This window comes from Alligator sinensis, unplaced genomic scaffold (genome assembly GCF_000455745.1).
Source record: "Alligator sinensis unplaced genomic scaffold, ASM45574v1 scaffold766_1, whole genome shotgun sequence".
NCBI lineage: Eukaryota > Metazoa > Chordata > Crocodylia > Alligatoridae > Alligator > Alligator sinensis.
This window is the reverse complement of record NW_005842390.1, coordinates 628,727-651,946: the sequence shown is the minus strand read 5'-3', so window position 1 is coordinate 651,946 and position 23,220 is coordinate 628,727. Positions and strand designations below refer to the sequence as shown.

At 51.7% G+C, this 23,220-nt stretch overlaps 1 protein-coding gene across 1 annotated transcript in view; it reads right to left on the bottom strand.

Annotated features, from left to right (window-relative positions):
• LOC102370413 (receptor-type tyrosine-protein phosphatase V-like) overlaps positions 1 to 23,220 on the bottom strand; it is a 72,376-nt gene that overhangs the window by 7,642 nt on the left and 41,514 nt on the right. Inside the window, 21 exon segments of the mRNA XM_014522728.2 lie at positions 942 to 1,076; positions 1,569 to 1,645; positions 2,020 to 2,110; positions 2,899 to 2,986; positions 3,704 to 3,783; positions 5,287 to 5,422; positions 7,021 to 7,107; positions 7,109 to 7,173; positions 7,893 to 8,015; positions 8,617 to 8,751; positions 9,752 to 9,828; positions 10,883 to 10,973; positions 12,999 to 13,092; positions 13,817 to 13,864; positions 14,565 to 14,685; positions 15,021 to 15,088; positions 17,587 to 17,797; positions 17,901 to 18,035; positions 18,293 to 18,571; positions 19,196 to 19,468; positions 21,481 to 21,753. Coding sequence (XP_014378214.2) covers positions 942 to 1,076; positions 1,569 to 1,645; positions 2,020 to 2,110; positions 2,899 to 2,986; positions 3,704 to 3,783; positions 5,287 to 5,422; positions 7,021 to 7,107; positions 7,109 to 7,173; positions 7,893 to 8,015; positions 8,617 to 8,751; positions 9,752 to 9,828; positions 10,883 to 10,973; positions 12,999 to 13,092; positions 13,817 to 13,864; positions 14,565 to 14,685; positions 15,021 to 15,088; positions 17,587 to 17,797; positions 17,901 to 18,035; positions 18,293 to 18,571; positions 19,196 to 19,468; positions 21,481 to 21,753 — 2,687 coding nt within the window.

The window sequence follows — 23,220 nt, the reverse complement described above, 5'->3', positions numbered from 1 at the left end:
AGCCTATACTGCTGCCCACTATAGAATTGTGGCACTATATTGTGGGCTTCACTGGGACAGATGCTTTAAGATCATAGGGATGTTGGGCTGGAAGAGACCTCACAAGGTCTTCTAGTTCAGCCCCCTGCTCAAGGCAGGATCATCCTTGACTAAATCGTTCCTGCCAAGTGTGTGTCCAAACTGCCTTTGAAAATCTCCAGGGATGGAGATTGTACAGCTTCTCTAGGCAGCCTGTTCCAACGCTCGACCACCCTCATAGTCAGGAAGTTCCTCCTCATCTCCAACCTAAATTTCCCCTGCTGCAGCTTAATCAGCTGGTGTCTCTAATGAACAGCTGGTATTTCCCTCCCATGTGAGCCAAATCCTGTTGCCAGTGGGACTTGCAGTGGTTTTCACTTTCAAGTGTCACAGTCTGTCAAAACTTTGTTTCAGTGGAAAATGGATTTCAGCACACACAACTTATCCCTCAGTGTTTCAGCCTCTTGGGGAACTTTCTGACTTTTCAGAGAGCATCTGAACATCTGAAAGCTGAAATGCTCTGGACTGGGAATGCCCCTGAAATACCCGAGGGCCGTGGTTCAGTTGCCTCTTGCTCTCCTTCACTTTAATGGGCCCGAGTCTCAGAGTCAGATTACATCTCTCAGGATCTACCATGGCCAAAGACTCCCCAGGCATTCCTTGAACAAGGGAGGCCTTGTTGCACCCTGGGAGATGCTGTTCAATGACAGAGCTGAGGTTATGGAGAAGAACCCAAATTGCAACTCCTGTGGGGCACTCAGTAGCATTTCAATGCTGAAATATCTGGGGTTTCAGCCAAAATGGTTTGATATTTCAAATTCCACTGAATGAAAGCTGTTTCCAGAGTGGACCAGCTCTCCGCATCACCTTGTCTAAGTAGTTTCCCTTCCTCTTCTACACTCTGTGTGGCAACAAAGACTTACCTGGTTCTTCTCTGGACATGACAGCAAGGTTACTATGGTGTGGACCCCACGTTCCCACACCAGACTCCAGAAGTCCTCCATGGTCGCTTTGTCTGGCCCTTGGATGGCTAGGTAGTCTCTAGCTGAATTGCAGCCCTGTGTGAATAACAAGAGTCTTACCTTCCCCAAGGAGAGGCAAACAAGGGAGAACATGGGGTCTCTCTGCCAGAAAGGCCTGGGGGGGAAGAGCAGGAAGTTGGGAAAGGGAGAAAGGTCCAGTTTATCAGGAGGCCAAGGGAGAGAGGGGACATTAGACACCCATGCAGGGGTAGGAGCTGGGGCAGCACAGGTTGGGGCATGCTGAACCCCTCAGCCAGAGCCACTTGCTCAGGCTGCCAGAGATGCCTTCGCACACCAGAGAGACCTCGTCAATGCTCCTAGTGGCAATAGCTGCCAGTGGTAGATACACAGCTGCAAAGGAACAGGCCACAGAGATCTGTGAACACTGCTTCCCATGTGAAGGGGTTGAGTTGTACTTCCTACAGGAGCCGGGGGAAACGCTTCTTGCAGGGCAGGGAGGCAGCCAATGCTACCTCTGGGGATCAGGGATGGAGTAGTGCTGCCCAGGGTCAGAGCGGGGCAACTCACTGGGATGAGCCATGCCTGGAAGACGTCCGAGAAGGGGCCTTGTTCCAGCGGTGAAAACTTAATCCTGGCACGATCATCTACAAAACAGGCTAGGCGTAAGGGCCTGGGGCAGGGGAGTCAAGTTTGCTGGGACCCTACCAGCAGAACAGCCTCCCACAGGGCTCCCTGCTCCCAGCTCCCAGACACACACTGCTAGCCCATGCCAATGAGTCCCTGTCATTTCTGCACTGGGGCTCCCTCTCCCAACCCCTCCCCAGGGAACACAGACTCCTCTACTGACATGGGGCACACTCAGCACAAAGAATGCGCCCCCGTCCCAGTCTGGCACACTCATCTCCATGCACAGCTTGTCTGCCTTCAGGGCTTGGGAGGGTGCCAGAGGAGGTGCTGGAGCTATCCCTACATGCAGACACCACGGTCCTTGGGGATGAAAAGGGTGAGGGGCACTTACATGCTAGAATACTGGAACAGGGACGGGTCTGCTGGCTGCCTACAGAGGGTGCGGCAGAGCTGGCTTCATCCTTTGCCACCTCCAGAAGGATCTGCCACAGGGAACCACAGAGAAGGTGTAAGGCAGGGGTTGGCAAAATACAGCCTATGGGCTGGATCCAGTCTGCCAAGGGATTTTACTCAGCCTGCAGCAGATCCCTTGGCCCCACCTGGTCCTGGTGTGGGGGGCAGCCTGGGCCATGGCACCTGCAGCCAGTCCCACCATCCCCAGGTGTGCGGTGGGGTGGGGGCAGCACAGCAGCTGGACCCTACATCCCAGCAGCCCTGGTGGTGGCACCTTCTGGCTGCTGCCACTAGTGTTTCTGCTGCTGCCAGACCTGGTCCCACTGCCCAGGCAACCTCAGCCTGTCCGCCCCACACCTACTACCAAGAGTGCCAGATGGAGCGGGCGGGCAGGGTCCCTATGGAGACCAGCTGGGACCCCTGCAGGCAGGGCGTGCTCATCCAAGTGGATGGGATGGGGCTGGGGGCAGGCAGGGAATGGCATCCGGGAGTGGGACGGCTGGGTGGGGGCTGGGATCATGGGGTAGTGACAGAACGGAGCTGAGGCCCAGGGCCTGGAGCAGAGCTGAAATCTGCTCCCTGCATGTCCCTGCCATTTCACTTGTTGTCTGTCTCATGGCATCTAGTGCCACAGACACCATTTGCTTGGCAGCCAGGTTTGGTGGGAGCCTTCCTGGGCAGTACCTGCTCTGGAGGGTACTTCTTGTGTGCCCTGAACCAGAACAGCCTGTTCCACACACTCCCTTTATCCTTCCTAGCGTGCATAGGCTGTCTGGCCCCTGACCCCTGGCACGGCACCGCTCCAGACTGCTCCTACCTCATATTCCCGCAGGAAGCCTGCTTTGGACTTGGCCGACTTCTGGGTGTAATGCTGCATGAAGCTTTTGACAGGAATGGGGCAGGAGCTGGCAAAAAAAATGGGAGGGAGGTAAATAAATCCAGGGACATGCAAACACCACCAGAAAGTGGAGGGAAGAGCCAGGGTACTTGGTCCCATGAGCAAAGTCAGCCCTGACCTGGCCCTGCTAGAGCCATGGGGAACAGGCAGCTCCAGGTCAGCTGAAGGGGGCATCCTTGGACTGCCAGATTCACCTCTGGCCTGTGGAGTTCACGTCTGCCCATGGGGTGCTTCCCATCAGGCCAGGATGACTGAAGAGCCAATGGCTGAGAGAGTAGCTCCTCTGCTTGGGCTACATGGCAGGAGTCAGACCCTTGTGGAAACAGCCTAGGGTACCCTGGGACTGTGCAGCCCATGGCACTACCACACTTCTGCCACTGAAGAATAGTCCATGGGCACTGTGGGAAAGACAAGGCCCCGAAGTAGCCCACTCACGTCCTCAGCCCTATGCCAGCATGGGCTTGGAGTCATGACACCAGGAAATGCCAAGCCTCTGCGCTACATGCAGGGATCCCCACCTGTAGGGATACCCAAATGCAGCCCTCTATCAGTGTACAGAGCAGGCCAGCCAGTTGGGATACCTGAGACCTACTGCCTGAGAAACAGACTCAGGCTTGGAGCTGGATCTATGCTTTCAGCTTCAAAGTGCCTGAGGAACCAAACTCGAGTGCCAACATGTCTAGGGTGGGGCTAGCTTGGCCAACAAAGCTGCATTGGGCCTTACATCTCTGTCCCGGACAGGCCCACCAGTGGTTCCTCTGAGATCTTGTCCAGAATACAGCTATGCAGGAAGATGTACTGGACCTGGAAGGCAAAGACAGGGAGTCAGACAAGAGCAATCCCAGCTGAGCAACAAGCGCCACACTGAGGCACAGCACGGTACAATGGATAGAGCATGGGCAGGCTAGCTGTCAGCCTCCCCCTGAACCCTGAGAGTTGTGTAGGTAAGTTCCTCCCCTGAATCAAAGTCCTTCCCTCTGCAAAGCAGGGGCAGAAGGACTGACTCCAACTGGGAGGGCATGGAGCACTAAGGGGGTCAAGTGCAGGCTTCTGGAGGAGTCCCATGCCAACAAGGACTATTTGGGACATGAATTAGCAATAAGCAGTGCAGCACAGTCAAGCAGCAGTCATTCACACAGCATTATGGAACTGACTGCCGCAAGATGCTGTGGAGGCCAAAACTAGCCAAGTTCAAAAGAGGATTAGACAAATTGATGCAGAACAGGTCCATTGGAGGGAATGAAGAATGATAGCAGGGCTGCAGTCTCCAAATTAGGACTTCCTAGGCCTTACATGCTGGAAACAAGGGGACAGAAGCAGAGGATAGATTAGTCTGGATAGGCCTTACACAAACACTCTTCCCCTTAGTGTCCACTCTGAGTCATGAGATACTGAATACTAGATGGACCTGTGGTCTGACCCATCATCGCACCTCTTATGTTTTTATAGGCTCACGCTAGGCCTGCTCCTCTCAGCAACAAGATCTCCAGCCGTCCCTCCCTGGGGATTGCCCGCACCATCTCTCAATGGACAAGCCCCAGTTGTCTCATCCCTGGGTGCTGTAGGCCAAGATGCTTCATACTGGGCCAATCAGGAAGGCCCTTGGCTCTGAGGCTCTATGTGTTCTTTCACTAGGTTTGACCGGGCACAAGGGACATTTGTACACATGGTTGTGCCGCAGAGCTGGGGGCTTTTAAAAGCTCCCGGCACTGTGGAGTGTGCATTTTTATAAATAACAAAATGCATGTCAGTGCTGAGAAAATGGTGGCAGCATGCTTTTGAACTAAAACGCATCAAAGATGTTTTAGTTCAAAAGCACACCTCCACCATTTTCTCAGCGCCGATGACTATTTCACCCTTTATACAAATGTATGCTACGCACCGCCAGGTGCATCAGCTCACATATGGAACAGACTCAGTTAAATGAGTCTGCTCCAACATGCTGGATTTCCAGTGCGTTGGAGCAGACAAATGTATCTGTATAAATGCCCAAGGCTCTTGGGAGCAGGGAGGTGGGCAGCTCTCCCCTAGTGAAGCTGAAACACTGGGGATTATCTACAGCTGGAGCTCACAGCTCATGTCTAGTTCAGGGTGCCAGTCTCTCTGTGCTCAAGGCAGCCTTGGCTGCATGCTCAGAGATGAACCCCTAGGAGCACCATGCAGCAGCCCTGGGGATCAGCTCAGGGGTGGCAGGACCATGCTGTATTGCAGAGGGACAAGAGGGCTTGCCCATCTCGTCTCCTTCCCAGCCTAGCAATCTTGTGTGGAGGGGGGTCAGGACTGAAGGAAGTAAGCCAAGGAGCTCACCAGAGTCTGAATCATCTGATAGCGGCTCATCCGCATGGTATAAAGGGTGCCAAACACATCCACCACCTTCTCCTGCTTCATTTGCTGCAGCAACCGGTCCAAGGCAATGAAGGTGCCACTCCGGCCCACTCCTGCACTGAAAGAGCACAGGCAGCAAGGGGTTAATCCTGGCAGCTTCCCTAATCTGGACTCCTCCTCCTGTTGTTGGCTACAAATGTCCAACTCGGGATCCTTAAAATTCTGGTTTATTAGGTGGATTGAAACACTGCAATGAGTTAAATCATAAACCTTGGGGCTGGTCCCCCCCCCCACACACACACACATGCACACACATACACACACACAGTAGCAGGCTACAGAGTCAGGTATACCTATCCTACAAGCACTGGAGTCTGCCGTTGATGGCCAGTCGAGGCTTCTTTCAGCGTGGTGTTATCCTCCAGAAGGGGGTCGTCGGCTGGTCCTTCTGGCTGGACAGGTTTGGTCAAGTTGGAGATCAAAAGGGCGCCACTGAGGGTCACTTTTCACTGCCTTTTATCTGTCCTTGGCAGACTTTGGTGACTCCCCAGTTTTCAGGTTTGCCCAATCCAGGGGTCATTGCCCCTCGTGGGACTTCCTCCCCTCGGTGGCTACTGGACGGCATCTGTCAGCCCCAGGGGTCGTCCGCATGTATGTGTAGGTTTGGGAGTCCGTTGATGAATTTTGAATAGGGCTCTGGGAGTGATCTGGAGATATTCAGCCCCAAAGTTGGTCCCCGGCGTTGATTAACTCAGGCCAGGGCTTCTAGACCTTGATCAGTGAGGTTTAGAGATGTCCCGGTAGCTGCATTGTCTTCTATTGAATTCTTCCCTTGGTTGATCTGCAATGTCCCAGGTGTTAATTGCTGTCTGCTGCTACAGTGTTACACATTCAATCACTGATTCACTCTCTCTTTCAGGGGCCAGCCTGATACAGGGAAGGGCAGTTTGATTCCTGCCCTTATTAACATTGTTACAATGTATAACTTACTTATGCAACTAAACACATTTAGTTGAAAGTTGAAAAGGAGGAGAGTATAAAATATAAGCTACAAATGCCATGGCACACAAATAGATAAAAATACCAAACTACAAGGGGAGATACAAAATGCACACATACAAATTTTAAAACACAATTCCTTATCTTAAAGTGAAAGAGAGAGGAAGGAAGAAAAGGTAGAAAAAGAGAAACATATCCAAAGAGGGCAAATGCAGGCAAGAGGAAAAGGGGACTTTCTGCTACACTGTCACCAACCATCCAGAGTCCCCAAGACTCTGCTCCCCATTGCAGGTGGCAGGGATCCCTGCAGACCAGAGGGCAAGGTTTGGCGATGTATGGACACCGCAAAGAGATGGCCTTTATCTCCAGTGGCCAAATCTCCAGTGGAGTCCCCTGCCCTAGAAGAGCCCTGAGGGATGTGAGGTTGAGGGGCAGTCCTCAGTTGTCCCAGAAGGGTGCAAAAGTACCTCTGTGTTCTCCAGCCTTGGGGGGAATAGTGCTCATAGGCACACTGCTCATATTCACCAGCCCCACCTCAGAGCCATCTTCTGCTCCAGCCCTGACGCCAGGCTCCTGCCTGTGAGGTTAGTTCCTACACCATTCTCACATACAAGGTGAAGCCCAATCCCCTACTTTTTCTCTTAGTGTAGGCAACCTTCCTTCCCCCACATTTATCACCAACTCCATCTCAACAAGCCGATGCAGTCTGGGCCTTACCTGCAGTGCACCAGTGTTGGGCCAGAATCCTTTGCAGTCTGGATGTGTTCTCGCACCAGCTCCCTGAAGGCAATTATGGAAGTTGTGAATGCCATGGTCACGCCAAGCTGTGTAGTGTAGGTGGGTCACATGTCTCTCCACCTTCAGGCCCTCCTGTCACAGACAATGACTTTTCGTTAGCGTGCAGGTAGCAAAGAACTGGCAGCACAGGCCGGGCCAGGCCGGCAGGGATTAGGTACATGGGAAATGGATGTCTGGAGTTTCTGAAACCCATGAATATCCAGTGAAGCTCCCACTGGATTCCTCCTGGGGCAGAAACTGTTTTCCAGCATTTAGAAAGATCCATGCCACCATCCTGCTTGGTTAGCCCTTATCTAGGAGACCTCCCAGGAGGCTGTTGATCTTTAAACTGGACCACACCTGTGGATCCCAGTAGGTGGAGGGAGGGAGCCAGCTTGTCTTTGCCTGCACTTCGGTGCATATCGTCTTTGCTGTGGTTTAGAAGCAAACCACCCTGGGAGCAGAGGAAAAGTGATGGCAGGGGAAGTGAAGCAATAAAAGGTGGGAGAGGTAGACTGGCAGTGACTAATGAAAGAGGATGAAAAGCCACGTTCCCTGCTAGCACCATTATTATTGACAATCCTCCAGAGGAGTGTAAGTCGGGACAATTCATTCCAGTGGTGGACTAAACTTGCCTTGAATCCAGCTGCCCAGAGGTGCAGGGATACCCTGCCAACCCGGGGACATGCCCACATCCAAAGCGCACCCGCAAGCAAACATCCAAGCAACATCAGTCTGCCAGGCTCACCCCCCACAGCACTCCAACCTCGTCACCCACAACAGGACGGGGCTTTTCTCAGGTATCTACTCACATGCCAGAGTTTGAACTCACGCATGGTCCACTCATCAGAGCTGCTCTGGGTCAGCAGGTGGACGCGGATCTGCCTGTAGGAGACGGGAGCAGATTCCGAAGGCCAGTAGTGATCACACAGCACCTAGAGGGCAGCAGCATGTGGTCATGGGGACACCAGCACCGGCAGGGAAATCACCACACATTTGCTGGGGAGAGGAGCCAAGCTAAGGCCCCAGAGCTGAGCACGCCAGCTCTGATCTGGGTCCTGGGTCACATCTCATCTTGTGGGGGAACAGAATCCAAGAGCACATAGGGGAAACACAGACCAGTGGTTGTGAACCAGTAGTCACATTACATAGGGCCCTACTGTGTGCCTTTGGCCCATTCCCATCTCCTTGTCCCAGAGCTTTCTCTTCTGTAAAAAAAATCTTGTGCAGTTCCCCCTCCCAGAAGGACAGGAGCGTTTGCCAGGCCCCATGCACCTTGTGGTTGGAGATGAGTTATCACTGTCAGCTGGCAATTAGGACAATGGCACTTAAGAAAAACTGTGGGGTGGTGCATATTGCCTGTACAGTTCCCTGCTGCTGTTATTTCAGTCCTGGGCCCAGCCCTATCAGTGACCTACAGGGTACACACTAGAGCTCAGCACAGCTGCTTGGACATGACTAGGAGTTGGATAGTGGTTCTGTGAAGGTGTCTCTGAGCACTTGGGATGCAAGACCCACAGGACATGCCAGACCTACCCGCCCATTCTCCATGCCCACTGTCAGCATGACAATGTTACAGACATTATGCTCCCAGACCATCCTCCAGAAGTCCTCGATGGTTTTCTTCAGAGGTCCCTGGGTGACAATAAACTCCTGTTGGGAGGTGTAGCCCTGTGACAAAGACCAGAACAGAGGAGTTATCACTTCCCAGAAGTAGCTAGGTCCCAAAAGCAGAACTGACTAGGTGACCCAAGTCCTTCCTGGGAAGGGGAGATGTCCACTAATCTCAGCACTCTTGCCAGCTTGGACATGCTCCCTGGGCAGAGGAGTCCAATGGACAGCTATTACACGATGCACTGAAAGAGGGGGTTCCCCCACATGCTGAATACATCATCTGGCACAAAAGAGGGACTTGTCTTTGGCAACTTTTCATTCCTACAGTTGGCCTTTAGGAAGGTCAAGACTAAAGGGCTCTTCTACCTTCCTCTGAAGCATCTGGTGCTGATGGTGGAGTTGTATTGAGTGATGAAGATGGGCAATGGGGCTGCATGGCCCTTGGTCTGATCCCATGTGCAAATCCTATGTGTCAATATTTACTGCCTTGAATACGCAGATGCAATGCAAATACACACACACACGTACACACACACACATGTGCGCATGCATGCATGCATGCAAGTTGCCCATTGGCAGTTACCTGGGTAAATCCCCTGGGTGGGGGATATGGGAATGGGTTGCAGATCATTGAAGTGCAGCCGCACAGATTAGAAGGAGATAGAGCAGACAGACAGATTGGGCAGGAAATCTAGAGAGGCTGAGAGAGATCATCCTCAAAAGAGAAAACAGAGCAGCAGTTGTCAGAGCTTCCCTTCCCAGAAGCACATATGCGCACACACACGCACACACACGCACACCCTCTTGACTTTTTAGTACCCACCCTGCAGCTCCACCACAACACTGCGGCCAATGCACTCCCAGCTACTCTAGCATCCCTCCTCCCTTCCAATTCCAACCTACCCTGGCGTCCATGGCCTGCCAGTCACATCTAGCTGAGACCTCTGTGACCCATGGCTGGTTATAGGCTCTCTGTTCATGCCAACTACCCCCTTGTGAAAGAGGTCGCCCAGCAGAGGCTGCAGTGGGAAGACAACAGAAGCAAGGGGGCACTCACAGGGACAAAGTTGGCATTGATGTAGTCAGAGTGGGGTTCCCCATCCAGCTGGCTCAGCCTGACTCTTGAGTGGTCATCTGCAAGAAACCAAACAGCCATCACCCTCCTCTAGCACATCCCTGAGTCTCTGAGACAGACCCCTATCCATCAGGGGAGGAAAGACAAATGCAGCATGTGCTCTTCCTAGGGCATGATTTGCCCGTGGCAGTCATTCAGTAGGTCAAGCTGTGCCTTTCTACCAGGCAGGGTCTACTAGACCTGCTGGTTAGGACTGAGGCCACCCTACCATGTGCATTGCCCCATCCTTCCAAGCACATCAACAGTTTGAAGAAGAAATCCCCACATCACAGCAGAGCTGGTTCAGGCCAGGGTCCTATATGGCTTTGCCCCTTTCCTTCCTGTCACGGTCTCTGTGGCACTCTCACACACCCAGTCGGCTCCCTGCTGTGCGGGGAGGTGCCTGCTGTGAGGTCAGTGCTGCTCCGTGAGCTGTTGGGGACGGGATACTGAGAAGGGGCTGTCATACCTTTTAAGAGGCAGGTGACTCATAGCGAGCCTGGAGGGATGCCCAATGTCTGTAATTCCCATCCAGTGCTCTATCCACAGGGCTCTCACACTTCACACTACAGCCATTCCTGACTGTATCATCTTAGTATTTGTGTGTTGGCTGCCCTGTGAATAGCATGGAGATAGCCCTCAACTGCCTCCCATGGGCATGGAGCTGGGCTAGGGTGTGCCTGAGACTCAAGAGAGCCTGAGAGAGCTAGGTCTGTCTGTACTACCCCCTTAGGAGGGCACAAGCTAAGCAGGATCCAAGCCCAGAGCAGGGCTCACCTGGTGGCTGGGGACCAGACAGGTAAATGTAGTGGGAAGAGGTGGCTGTACCTGAGCTCTGCTCTGCAGCCTTGTGAAAGAGGTGTATGTCCCATGGCTGGCAGGCTAGATGGAATGGGGGTGCTAAGTGTGAGATCCCCAGGGAGAGACCCAAGAGAGGAACTGAGTACTGTGCACCCTCCTACATGTGAGACCTCCCAACACGCACCTGCTAGAGGCAGGGGACTTGGAGAAGGGGGAAGCAGGGAGGGAGAATGCCAAGGCTGGGAGATGATGGGGCTGGGGCTCTGCACTTACAGGGCAGGACATGGGGGTGTCTGTTCTTGGAGACATTGGCAGGAAGTTCTGCCTCCACTTTAGGCTGCTCCTTCCCGACTTCCTTCAGCTCCTGCAGGACACAAGGGGAAACGGTTGTCAACTGGAGTGATGCCTCTCTGGGAGAGGGGGATGGCGGGGGCCCTCCAACAAGCTCCCCTGTAAGCACAGCTTGCTAACGGTGCAAAGGGAACTCCATGGAACAGAGAAGACTGGACTCCTGGGGCCGGATCTGACCTCCAGGAAGCAAGTGATTACATGCACAAGTGTGACGTGTGACTTGCAAGGGAGATTGGGGGTCAGGGTTGGAGCAGGAGAAGAAAATACTAGGAGGGCAGGGGATACATAGACACCACTGGTTTCATGCTGCTGCATCCCTAGCCCTGCCTGTTAGTCTTTTTCCTGCCATGCCCTCTCCTCATAGCTTCTAATGTGCGATTGTGCCCAGTGAATGCAGAACTGCTCTATTTCAGACCAGCCCCCAAGGTGTCCCATTCCCAGGTGATCAGCACTTTTCAAATGCATTTTCCAGCAACACCTTTTGTTTTAAAAAAAAATAAAAATCATTTAATAGATTTCATAGACATTAGAGGTTGGAAGGGACCTTGATAGATCATTGGGTCTGTCCAGCCCCCACACCATAGGCGGAAAGTCAGCTGGGATCAAGTGATCCCAGCAAGAAATACATAAACCTGTTTTTTGAAGGAATCCAGAGTAGGTGCTTGCACTACCTCTGGGAGGAGTTTGTTTCAGACCCTGGACATGCACACCGTAAATAACTTTTTTCTTATATCCAGTCTAAATCGGCCTTCCTGGAGTTTATGGCCTTCCTGTAGTTCAAGTACTTTTGGAAGAAAAATCCTGAATTTTTCAGCCTTTTGAGAAGGGTCTGGGTTGGAATGAATGTCAAATCCCAGCTTCTTTCTGCTTTATTATCCCTTCCCCCAACACACAACCATTTTCCCTAGTTGAAAAAGCTGAAACAAGATTTTAAAAGTGGAAGAAACATGGAAAAATCCCTTTTTACTTTTGTTCTGTTTTGCCATCAAATGCCAGAGAATGAATGAGGGTTGTTGGTTGTAGCTGTGTTGGTCTAAGGACACAGGCAGGCAAGGTTCTTTGGGTAGTTGTGATATCTTTTATTAGACCAACTAAATAGTTGGAAAGAATGAATGAGGTATGTCTGGTATAGGCACTTATCTGGTTCCCATTACCAGAACGTCTAAGCACCCAATTTCTGATCAGCTTTTCTTTCATCGCTGTTTACAGCCAGGGGAATTGTTTTCCTCCTGTGTCTACTGCTCTACTATCGGACTGGCTTAAAGGGGGATCGGTGTCCTGGATAGAGTCTAGACACCCTGGGCAGGACTTCCCAAAGTGATCATTGGTGACGTTAGTCAGATCCCATGGATGTCAGTGATAAACCTTTCACTGGCAGCAAAGTTGGCCAATGATAAGCAATTTTCACACCCTCAGCTCAGGGCCTTGAGAACTCAGGCAGTTTTCAAGGCCTGGTGGTGAAACAATTACAATGAGCTCATTTTGGCTGAAAACTCTTGAAGCCTGAACTTCCAGCCCTGCCAATTAGCCCCAGTATAATACTGTAAACTTTATGGAGGCTAGTCTTGAACCCCTGTTCAAGGGGCTCATCAGTACAGCAACACCTGAAGCTCACTCACCCTTAGTTTTCATCATAAGATACAGGGCTAGAAATCCTCTGTTCATTATCAGAGCAGGCGTGCACAGACAATGCCAGAACTAGCTCCCTGTGCTCTTCCTAAGGTGTACTTCAACCTGACCTGGAGACACCACTTTTAGGGACAAAAGAGCAGTCCATTTGGTTGGCATGACCTGTTCAGTCTTTGACCTCTGTCCAGATGGCCAAATGATGCAGACAGGTGTCTGCTAGGTTGCCAATCCACTATGAATTGGACTGGGAACCTACAATTCATTTCCACAGGCTATGCAAAAAGCCACACAGCTAATAGCATCAATTGGTTATGACAGACCTGGGTGGGCTGCATTTGGATTTGAACCAGCCATCTAGAGGAGAGGTGAAACCTCAGCCCTAGACTCTCCCCTCTTAAGGAACGCTCACCTCAAACTCCTGGAAGAAAGCATTGTTGGCATTTGCTGTCTTCATCTCGTAATACTGTTTGAAGCTCTGTATGGGGACTGGCCGATGCACATTTCTGCAGGAAGTAAGACCCATAGGAAAACATGCTATTGCTGATAAGAGATATGCAGTGTCAGTTCCCTTCCTTTAGGGACAGGCTGCCCAGTCAGGCTCATTATCAGGAGGCCAAGGAGAGCACCCACCATTGTGTCATGCAGTACTTTGACCTCCTGTGCCATTTTGTTCTGGGATGGTTACAAACTCACATAATCACCACAGAGGGTGGCCGTACACTTCTTCACCTCCTGTCATAATGGTCTCCTGGCTGAAGCTTGGACCCCTAGCTTGCAGACCTGAAAGTAGGAGTGCTGCAATCTGCCTAGAAGGAAAACTAATGGGCTTCTCCTTTTATCCCAAGCTGATATCTCTGTGCTGGAGACTAGCTTCACTCCATTGGGGCATACTGAGATATATCTGCTGGAGGCATCTCAAGGTGATGAACGTTACAAGGAGGCCTGACATCCTACTGTGGCAATCTACAGAGAGCAGTGACTCGGAACCGATTTAGACAACGAAAGCTTAAGCAGATGAGCAGCAGAGAAGCTGCAGGCACTTTAAAAATTTACTTAAAGGATGTGGTTGGCTGAAGCTTGGACTTTGCAGCCTGGAGGCCTAGCATAGTGCAGGCATGGAAGTGTGGGGCTGAACCGAGTGATCCAGGACCTGGGACACTAAAGAGATAATAAAGCATGCCCCCTCTCTGACAGACAGTATTTGTGTGCGAGAGTAGCACCATTTACCTCAAGCTGTAAGTTGACATTTCTTGGGGTAAGTTACTCTTCTTGTTTCTGAAAAGAAAACATGGCTAATGTTACTTTTTCCTCCAGCAATGCAGGCTGAGCCCAGGCATATTGGGTACCTATACATGTGCAGAGAGGCTGCTCTGATGCATTGTAATTATAACGTGTCAAAGCAGACTTGATTAATCGAACCTGCTGCAGCGTGGTAATTACTGCGCTCCAGCAGACTCTAGCATCACATATATCAGCATTCCCATGCTGAAAAATGGCCATGGGGGGCGCTTTAACTAAAGCTCGTTCGACGAGCTTTAGTTAAAGCGCTCCCACCGCCATTTTTCAGTGTGGGGACGCTGATACACATGATGCTCTGGGCACTTTAATTAGAGAGGCTCTTGGAGCCACTCTAATGAAAGCGCCCTCCCTGCCTCACCTCCCAGAGCACATCTATAAATGTCCATTGTGTCTTGTTCCCTCTTCCAGCTCAGGGGTCTCTTGTGAGCAGAGTGTAGCTCCCACACACTTAAAAAGATTCCTCTGTGAATTTGTAAATGTCTATGGATTAAGCAGAGCTGGAGCTGGCTATTCTGTACCCGGCCTTTCCCTCCCAGCGAGCATCTCCACTAACTCCATAGCACCCCATTTTATAGACTCCTTTCACAGTTCAGCAGCAGGTCTTCCCCCCATTGCATGGGCTTGGCTTTCAAGAAGGCTACTGTACCAAGTCGCCCTCCCATTCTCACTCCCTTACCTTTTGGCTTGTGCTCGCTTCCAGTAGACCAATCCAAAGATTGCTGTGAGCGTCAGGAGAAAACCTGTGATGACTCCAGCCACAATTGGGATTGGAAAAGGAGTTGCATCTGCACCAGCAGCTGAAGACCAAGACCAGAGTCCTCTGTTACCCTGTGGGACTGCATTGCCGGAGTCCCTGTGTGCTTTGCACATAACCTTGGCTTCTAACTCCGTGCGGGGAGCCTTCCCCGCAAGACTTGCCCACCCCAGGTTCCTGCCCAGGATCACCAGAAACTGGGGTCACCAAACATCAGCTAAAATCAAGAGGGTCTTCGCTGAGCCTCCCTGCCCTGACCCTAGGTAGCAGTTATGAAACTCAAATGAGAGAGATAACCAGGTGAGTTAGCAAAGGTACTGATGGAGCAGGCCAAGTGGCAGATGGAGCCATGAATGAAGAACACAGACACTGCCTTACCTGAAAATGATGTGAATGACACGGCAGGGTCTAACTGGTCATATTTGGTGAAAGCAGCAATGCTGAATCTACAGCAAAACAAAGCGCAAGAGTTAGTTCCAGCCACATGCTGGGAGTAGGCTTGGCGTGACCACCATCACCAAGCAAAAAGAAGATGGCATCTGGACATAGAAATCGGCAATAACAAAGTGGCTTCGAAATCAGCGGGGGAGAAAAGAGCTGGAAAGGCAGCACAGCTCACTGTGAGAGGGAACAGAGGGCCAAAGCTACCTGGAAAGTTTTGCTTCTTTCCCCACCAGAAAAATCCTGCTTTGACATTTTCCTATTGAGAAATTCTGTTTTTCCTACAGGGAATTTTGAGGATGCGGGAAAGGGTCATGTATTACACTTCTCTATCCTCTTCAAGTATTTCCAGGTGAGAGAACAGTAAGAAAATATGAGAAAGCACGGGCAGAAAAAACCCATTTTGAACTGCCCACTTTTAAAAGTTAAAGTGTCACTTTCTTTTTGAAAAATCACATTTACAAACCTGGTAGCCAAGTGGTATAAGTTAAAAAAACAGTCAGATAGTAGGGGAACCCATTATTTTGAAATGAAAATGTATGATCCCCCACCATAAAAAACAATGTCCAACAAATGGAACAATTTGAAAATGCCCACTCTGGACTCCAGGGGAGATCTCACTTTGGTTTGTGCCTTTTGTATCTCACTTTGGTTTGTGCCTCTTTACTGTCTTACGAGGAGGCTCAGAAAAATAGATGTGTGCTCTAAAGACCTTCGTATAGCTTCAGCCAGAGCCAGCACAGCCGCCGACAAACATGGACACACACATATTATGTCACCCTTGTGCCTCCACTATGACCAGACAGAACCAGAGCCCTGATTTCTAGAACAGGCTCCAGCACATCCTCACCAGATTCAGCTCCCAATTAGTTTTGTCTGTTTTGGTCACCAATAGGAGTGAAAGGGGAGTTTAGTCTCCAAGGCTGACATTGTTCTTGGTCCTCTCTATCATGACTGAAATCCAAGAGGCCTTAGATAACTATCAAGGGTGCTGGGATCCCCCCTGGTGCAATATGCTCTCACCCTGAGCAGGACGACTGTAGTGTCCCCAGGACTGCAGAATGCTTGTCATTGTGTCCGCTTCTCTTGGAGGTGACAGCTAGGGTTACCACGTGTCCAGGTTTTCCTGTACATGTCCCCTTTTCAGATCCTCCCATCTCCATCCAGGCGGTTTTTTAAAATACCAACTAATGTCCAGGATTTTGCTCTGCTCAGCATCAAAGTAATTTCTGGCACTTTCTGCTTACCCTAGCAAAGAGCTGCTTGGGGCTGGGGAGAACTGAGGGAGGGCAATTGGAGGCAGGGGGCATCATGTGCATCTGTGGGCACACACACACATGGCCAGTATGCAGCCAGGGTGGTGGGAGCAGCCCCGACAGCTTCATGAAGGTAAATCTATGGGGGGCAGGAATTGGAGGGCCAGGGCTTATGGGTGTGTGAGGGGGACAGGTGCCTGCTGGTGCTGGGCTAAGCTGTCCAGGTGCTGGGGCTGCAGCAGGGCAGGGGAAACGGGGGAGACACTTGCCTCTCCACTGGGGGAAGGGGGTGGGAGGACCCTTCAGGGGCAGCAGGGAGCTGCATGGTCTGGCCAGTGGCACCAGGGCTGGCCAGCCGGGAGATGTTGCAGGGGGCTGCGGGTCAGGAGTGTGTGGGGGGTGGGAGCTGTGGCCTGGGAGTGAGGGGCAGAGGCAGGGAACAGGCATATCACTGCCCCCCCCAATCATATTACATACCCCCAGGAGTCCTCTTTTTTGAAACTGGAAATATGGTAACCTTAGGACAGCATCACCCACTAAGATACTTGTTTATCTGAAGCATCCTCCAAAAGGGCGCACGCAGCTTTGCTCTGCTCATCACAGCACCCCAGGGCTCCCCGAAGCAATGCTTCTGACAAAGTCCTTCACAAACACCCCTGGACAAATGAACCTCCCTCAAGTGCCCTGCAGTCACTTTCATAATTGGATGATGGGTTTGTGGGTGCATTTCCTGCTAGCCCATCCTAAGACACTGCCAGGTGGGTACCCTGGGAACTTGGCATATTAGGAATCAATGGGAAGAAGGCAAGGTAGATTTCACCTTATCAACTAACTAAATCAGAGATGCATAAGCTTCTAAGTGGTCATTTTGTGCCTTACATCCATGATCAGCTGACTCTGTTTGGCTCCCTAAATTAGTTATTTGCTCTCCCTTCCTCCATCCACTCCTTGCGTTGAACTTTCAGTTCATTTCCTTCATCTCATAGTCAAAGGATCCCGTGTTTTTTTTCTCTGTGGTTACAGAGAAGGGCTGGCTCAGGGCTCCAGATCATCAGAGCACTGTTAGAGAGAGCAGCAGTGTCTACAGTCAAAAGGCAGATGTATTTGGGGTAAGATGTGTTTAGGCTGCTGGTGGCCAGGTCCCTGCTGCCCTCCCAACACCTCACCATGTTCTCACTAAAATTCGACATTCTTTTTCCCTGCTCCCCACAGCATCCATCAGGGGAGAAATCCTCTGCTGCACTGACCTGTACTGGACATTTGCCTTCAGCTTCCCATTGCAGGTCTTCCGGGAATGGCCACACTCCTCTGTTCCCACTGGCACGGCCCATGTTTTGGGAGTGCTTCTATGGCTTGGGTGGAAAGGATTGGGGATAAGCACAGCGAGGTATGAGTCCTCCTGCCCATAGTAATGGTCATACCAGGTGGTGGTCACAATCTCCTGGGTGGGCCTCAGCACTGCAGTGAAGGACACAAGAGCAGCAGAAGTGTGAATCCTTGTGCCAAAGGATTCAGTGCAGCTGCAGCAGGGTGAAGGGCCCAAGGCAAAGCATGCACTTACATGACTCATTGGTGGTGGCGATGACACCGTAATACTGGATCCGGCCATTCTCCTCGCTGAACATGTCAGAGGAGATGACAACTCTGGAGCCAGCCTCGAACTGGAGGACGTCTGCTAGAACCGGTGGGGGCAGGACTGGAAGGGAAACCCATCAAACACAGGCATATTACTGATAGTCTAGGGCATGATACATCCTACCTGGGGCTTGTAACTGCTTTCACCACACTGTCCCAGAGCAGCAACCCCACTTCATGCCAAGCCTGAGTCCCAAAGCCTCATCTGAGCATAAAGTTCTCTGCTCTCTGGAAAAGGGCTCTGTATTGCGGGCTCTGGGCCATCTCCATGGCATGCAGACACCTGGTGGAGACAGCACATGCAAGATGGAGACCTACCCTCCACTGAAGTGTTGCAGAGAAGAGTCACGGCCCAGCTCCGCATCCCATTCCTGCCCAGCACTCTCAGGCTGATTCGGTACGATGAGTTTGGCACCAAGCCCTCCAGACTGGCCTCACTCCCGGGAATGCTCATGTGGATCTCAGGCTGGAGAGCTCCACTGGATGGTCTCTCTACCATGAGCTCGTAGGCCTCGACGTCTCCACTGGGCACGGTCCAGTTAAGGTAGAAGGCCTTGGAGTCAGGCAGACACTGCATGTCCTTCACCGGGTTGGGTTCTGAAAAAGAGACACCTCTAAGCGGGACAGATTCCTAACTCCCCAGAGCACCAGGGGTTGGGGCAACCCCAGCCCCAAACTGTGCTGTACCCCAGGGCTGACACAAGGCTGTACAGCGGAGCTGACCAAGGACACTGACAGGGGCACAGAACTGAATGCCTGCATGTCAGGGCCCCATACTACTTGGCCCAGGGATGGCACAGCTTGCACAGGACTTGGGCAGGAAGAACATACCCCTGGAGAAACAGGCCAAGGAAGACTGTGTCCTGTAATCTGGTTCAATACACAAGGTCCTGTCTGGCTCAGTGGGCACCTCCAGTGCAGGACTGTTTCCAAGGGTCCACAAACCCCTAGTACATCCCATCACAGATAGCCCACATCTTGGGCTTTGCTGCTGCCTTGTTAAGAGATCTGTAGTGGTTCGCTTCAGTCCTCCTCAGGCTCCTGCCCTGTCTTCCAGCAGGAGATCCCTCCACTGGAAGCAACACGGCATCACTGACCCCATGACAGCTGATTGGGAGCCTGCAGTCACTAGATCCCCATGTGTTTCAGCCCCTGCTCTGCATAGATGGGCTTTACTTTCTAGCACCCGCAAACTCCTGCCTCGTGAAAGCCCACACCCACCTACTGGCACTGCCAAGACTCCTGTGCTGCTCCAGTACGGCCCAGCCACACAGCTCAAGGAAACTGAGTAATTTCTGCCTGGGACCAGCCCCCAGAACACATGCTGGACCTGCCCCCGGGCCAGGGTGTGCCGTCGTGGGAGAGTGCTGTTCCCAGGTTCACGCAGCCATAGCTGGCAGTAGTCCTGCTGGCTGGAGGAAGGTCCCCATGACACCGACAGCAGTGTGCGATTCTCCCCAATCACCGCAGAGAGATCCGCTGGGACTAAGGGGGCTGCATTATAAAAAAAAGCCAGAGGAGAAAGTCAGGTCTCAGGCAAACTGCACATCCCAACCCCCTACAGAAAATCCAGGAGGGCGATAGGCAACAACCATACTATTTTTCATTTAAATCCACCCTTTTATTTCTGCTGCACTAGGGTTTTTTCTTTCTTCTCAATCCTGAATCGCCCCAGGGAGGTTTTGTACTTGTCTCCTTAATTCATTTTCTAATTGGTGGTATATTCCCAGATTTTCCATAAACAATTGTCCCTATTAAGAAGTGTCATCTGAAACATTTGTCTCTGCCGAGAGAGATGAGCCTGGGGTTCCTTGTGTGAGAACAAACCCAGCACAGATAAGCAAATAGCCCCTGCTACACTTGCAACCAGCATTGCCTTCCAGTGTGGATACTGTGCACGTGGGAGAACTGGAATATTCTGCCTGGACCGTATTCCTCCATCAGGCTTTGATTTCATAGATTTCATAGACATTAGGGCTGGAAGGGACCTCGGAAGATCATCGAGTCCAGCCCCCCGCCCAAAGGGCAGGAAGTCAGCTGGGGTCATAGGATCCCAGCAAGATAAGCATCCAGTTTCATCTTGAAGGTGTTCAATGAAGGCGCTTGAACCACCTCCGGTGGCAGGCTGTTCCAGACCTTGGGGGCTCGGACAGTAAAGAAATTCTTCCTTATGTCCAGCCTGAAACGATCTTGAAGTAGTTTGTGACCATTTGACCTCGTCATCCCTTGGGGCGCTCTGGTGAACAAACGTTCCCCCAGATACTGGGGGAACGTTTGCAGCTAATGAGTTTTATGTGCCTGACTCCCTTAGGAGCCCTTGAAGATTAACCAACATCTAGGGTGAGGAATCTAACCTTAGGCTACTGTGGAAAACAAGGGCTTGGGTGTATAAAATCACATCATTACAACTTTACAGATTCACTGAAAGTCTAAACTGCTTTTCATTAGCACTGAGGCTGTTTTTATCATGAAGTGACAAAGCTTTTGTCTCTTCTGGCATGAAGAGGGAGTGGCGGCTGGCAGACCTACCAACATTCAGCATAACACAGATTTTGGAAGGGATGTTAAAATTCATGCCCAGAACTTGAGCTGATCTCTAACTATTACATGTCAAGTGGGACTATCAGGAGGACAGACTATCCCAGGTGAGTCTCACAGCTCCCTCTGAAAGATCTTGCTCTGGGCACTGCTGGAAACGAGGCTTGGCTAATTGAGCCCAAGATCTGATCCGGCATGGTCCCTCCTTCCTGCAAATCAGTGATCTTCTGCTGGAGGCCAGCACCCAGGCACTTCCAGCACCCAGTGGAGTCAGTGGGAGTTGGCATGTAGGGGACCATCCTCCTCTGCCACTTGTACCAGCACCTTAAAGGAGTCTACAGTGGCAGCCTTGGTGCCACAGGGCTACACAGACTGAAATGCCTACTGTGGGCAAGCAGCACTTGTTCTGCCTTTCCACATTGCCTCTGCCTGGGCGAGCCCATTTGTTTACACCCTGAATCATAAATTTCAAGAGCGCCCAAAGGAGCTGAGTCCCGGAGGGGAACCTGGAGACTCATTGCTGCTGTGGCTGCATCCTGTGGCTACAAGGCCATGCCCCTGAATGGACAGGAGTAATGGCTTGGGGGATTCCCTTTTCTGTGCAACAGTCTTTGCTACAAACAGCCCAAGTACCTAAAGGTGAATGGCCATCTGTGCGAGACAGGGAGGACAGAAAACCTGTCCTGGGACGCTGACCTCAGCTTCCCCACTTTCCTACAGGTGGGTGCGTCAGGGCATCACACAAGCCGTTCATTCATGACTCCATCTTTATGGCTCTGCCTCCAAGGAGTGTAGAGTCAGTGCCTGCAGGTCACGAGCTGTCAGAGAGCAGCTCTAGCCTCTCCCCGCTCCCCTGTGCCCTGTGGTGACCCCACACCACTGCACTGCAGCTTTCCCACCACGAGTACCACGTGTACACAATGCTCTGCCACTCCCTGGCACTGAGTGAAGCACAGCACGCCACTCACTTGTCCAGTCACTGATGTTGCCTGCTGATGCCATGTACGGCCCAGCCATAGAGACCACCTCTAGCAAATACTTGTGCCCTGGAGCCAGGCGTGAGAAGGTGAACTTGTTGGCATCTCTCCCAACAGAAGCATTGGCTGCCACAGAACCTGAGCCCGCATGGTACAGGGTGAGCAGGTAGCCATCTCGTTCTCCAGCAGCTGCACCCCACGATGCTGTCAGCCTGTCAGGGTGCCCCTGGTTTGTCACGTACACATTAAGGGGTGGCAGCGGGTCTAAAGAAACACCAAGAGAAAAGATGGAAGTTGTGTATACCAGCAAAGGTGTAGAGCATCCCCTACTTGGATGCATTACCATCAGCTAGCACACTCTGCCCCCTCCCTTGCCAGCATCTGGGGAAGGCAGGGCAGCGCTCCTAGGATGCAGGTTGGCTGACAGTTCCCATTGCTTTTCTTCCCAGTGCCGAGTATTCTGAAATCCTGCCCTGAGATGGGCTCAGTAACAGGTGTGGAAGTGAAATGCCTCCACCTGCCAGGGGGAACCTGTGCATCAGATGGGTTTGGGCCAGTGGGGAAAGTTTTCAGGTGTTCATGGCTGGTTCTGCAGGTGGATCTGGGCTAGTGTGAGTCTGTTGGCCAAGGCCTGTGTGTGGGGACAGTAGGAGCCATGTCACCCTGGCAGGAGCTTCAACAAAACACATCAGCATGAGCGACACACTGCCCTGCTCCCCTCTCATCTTGAAAAGTCCCTTTGGGGATGCAGCTCACCGCACACCCCCAGCCTGCCCACCCTGTGGGATGATGCCTGGGCTCAACATATCTGACTAACAAGGCACATTTTCTGTAAAAGTGATGCTAAACTACACGCAAAATCCCTGAGACGCTCCAGCATAAAGAAATCAGCTGGGTGCTCCGGGTCTGCACCATCACTCCTGTGAACTCGAGGGCCTGTAAGAGGCTGGCCAGGGACTTACAGTGCCTCTGATATCAACTCATGCTAACAGAGCTACTTGTAGAGGCAAATGGAGTTGCCATGAAAACACTTTCCTACTAGCTCAACTGCAAAACCTTTCAAAGTGGCCATCAGGTAAGCATTACATGCTGTATCATCAGGTGTATACACAAACCTGAAGGACTTAGGTCATCTCTCAGGCTGCCAGCAGAGAGCCAGGCAGCAATTAGAAAAACATTAGCTTGTGATTTGACAGGGAAAGAAAGTCACAGCACTGTAATTACAGGCCTGATTGCCAGAGCAGAGGTTCACTTTACACCAGTACTGCCCACTTAGGGCTCCCTCATCCATCCATCCATCCATCACACACTTACTTTAGTTAGTCTATAAGCTGCAAATCTACCCTGCCTTCTACTTGACTTCAGACCAAGGTGTCTGTCTACCTCTCTCCACCTAGGGCTTGTCTGCACTGCAGCTGCAGTAGGTCCCAGTGCCCAGGGGCAAGAGCGCACCTACCTGAGTCCACTGCCATGTTCCAAATCTAATACGTTAGTGAGGCTGCTTCAGACTCATTCCCAGAAGCCATTCTCGATTGCTCTCTCTGGCAGGCTTAAGAGCAACCACCAGAATTGGCCTCACTGGTGCTTCCAGGTTGGAGTGTACCAGCAGGTGGGCAGAGTGTGGGCATTACATGTTCAAGCCCCCCTGCCAAGACCAATTGCCTCATGGTATAGACAAGCCATGGATGCAATGTCCCAGCTGCCATCCTACAGTGGGAAGGCTGTGAGCCT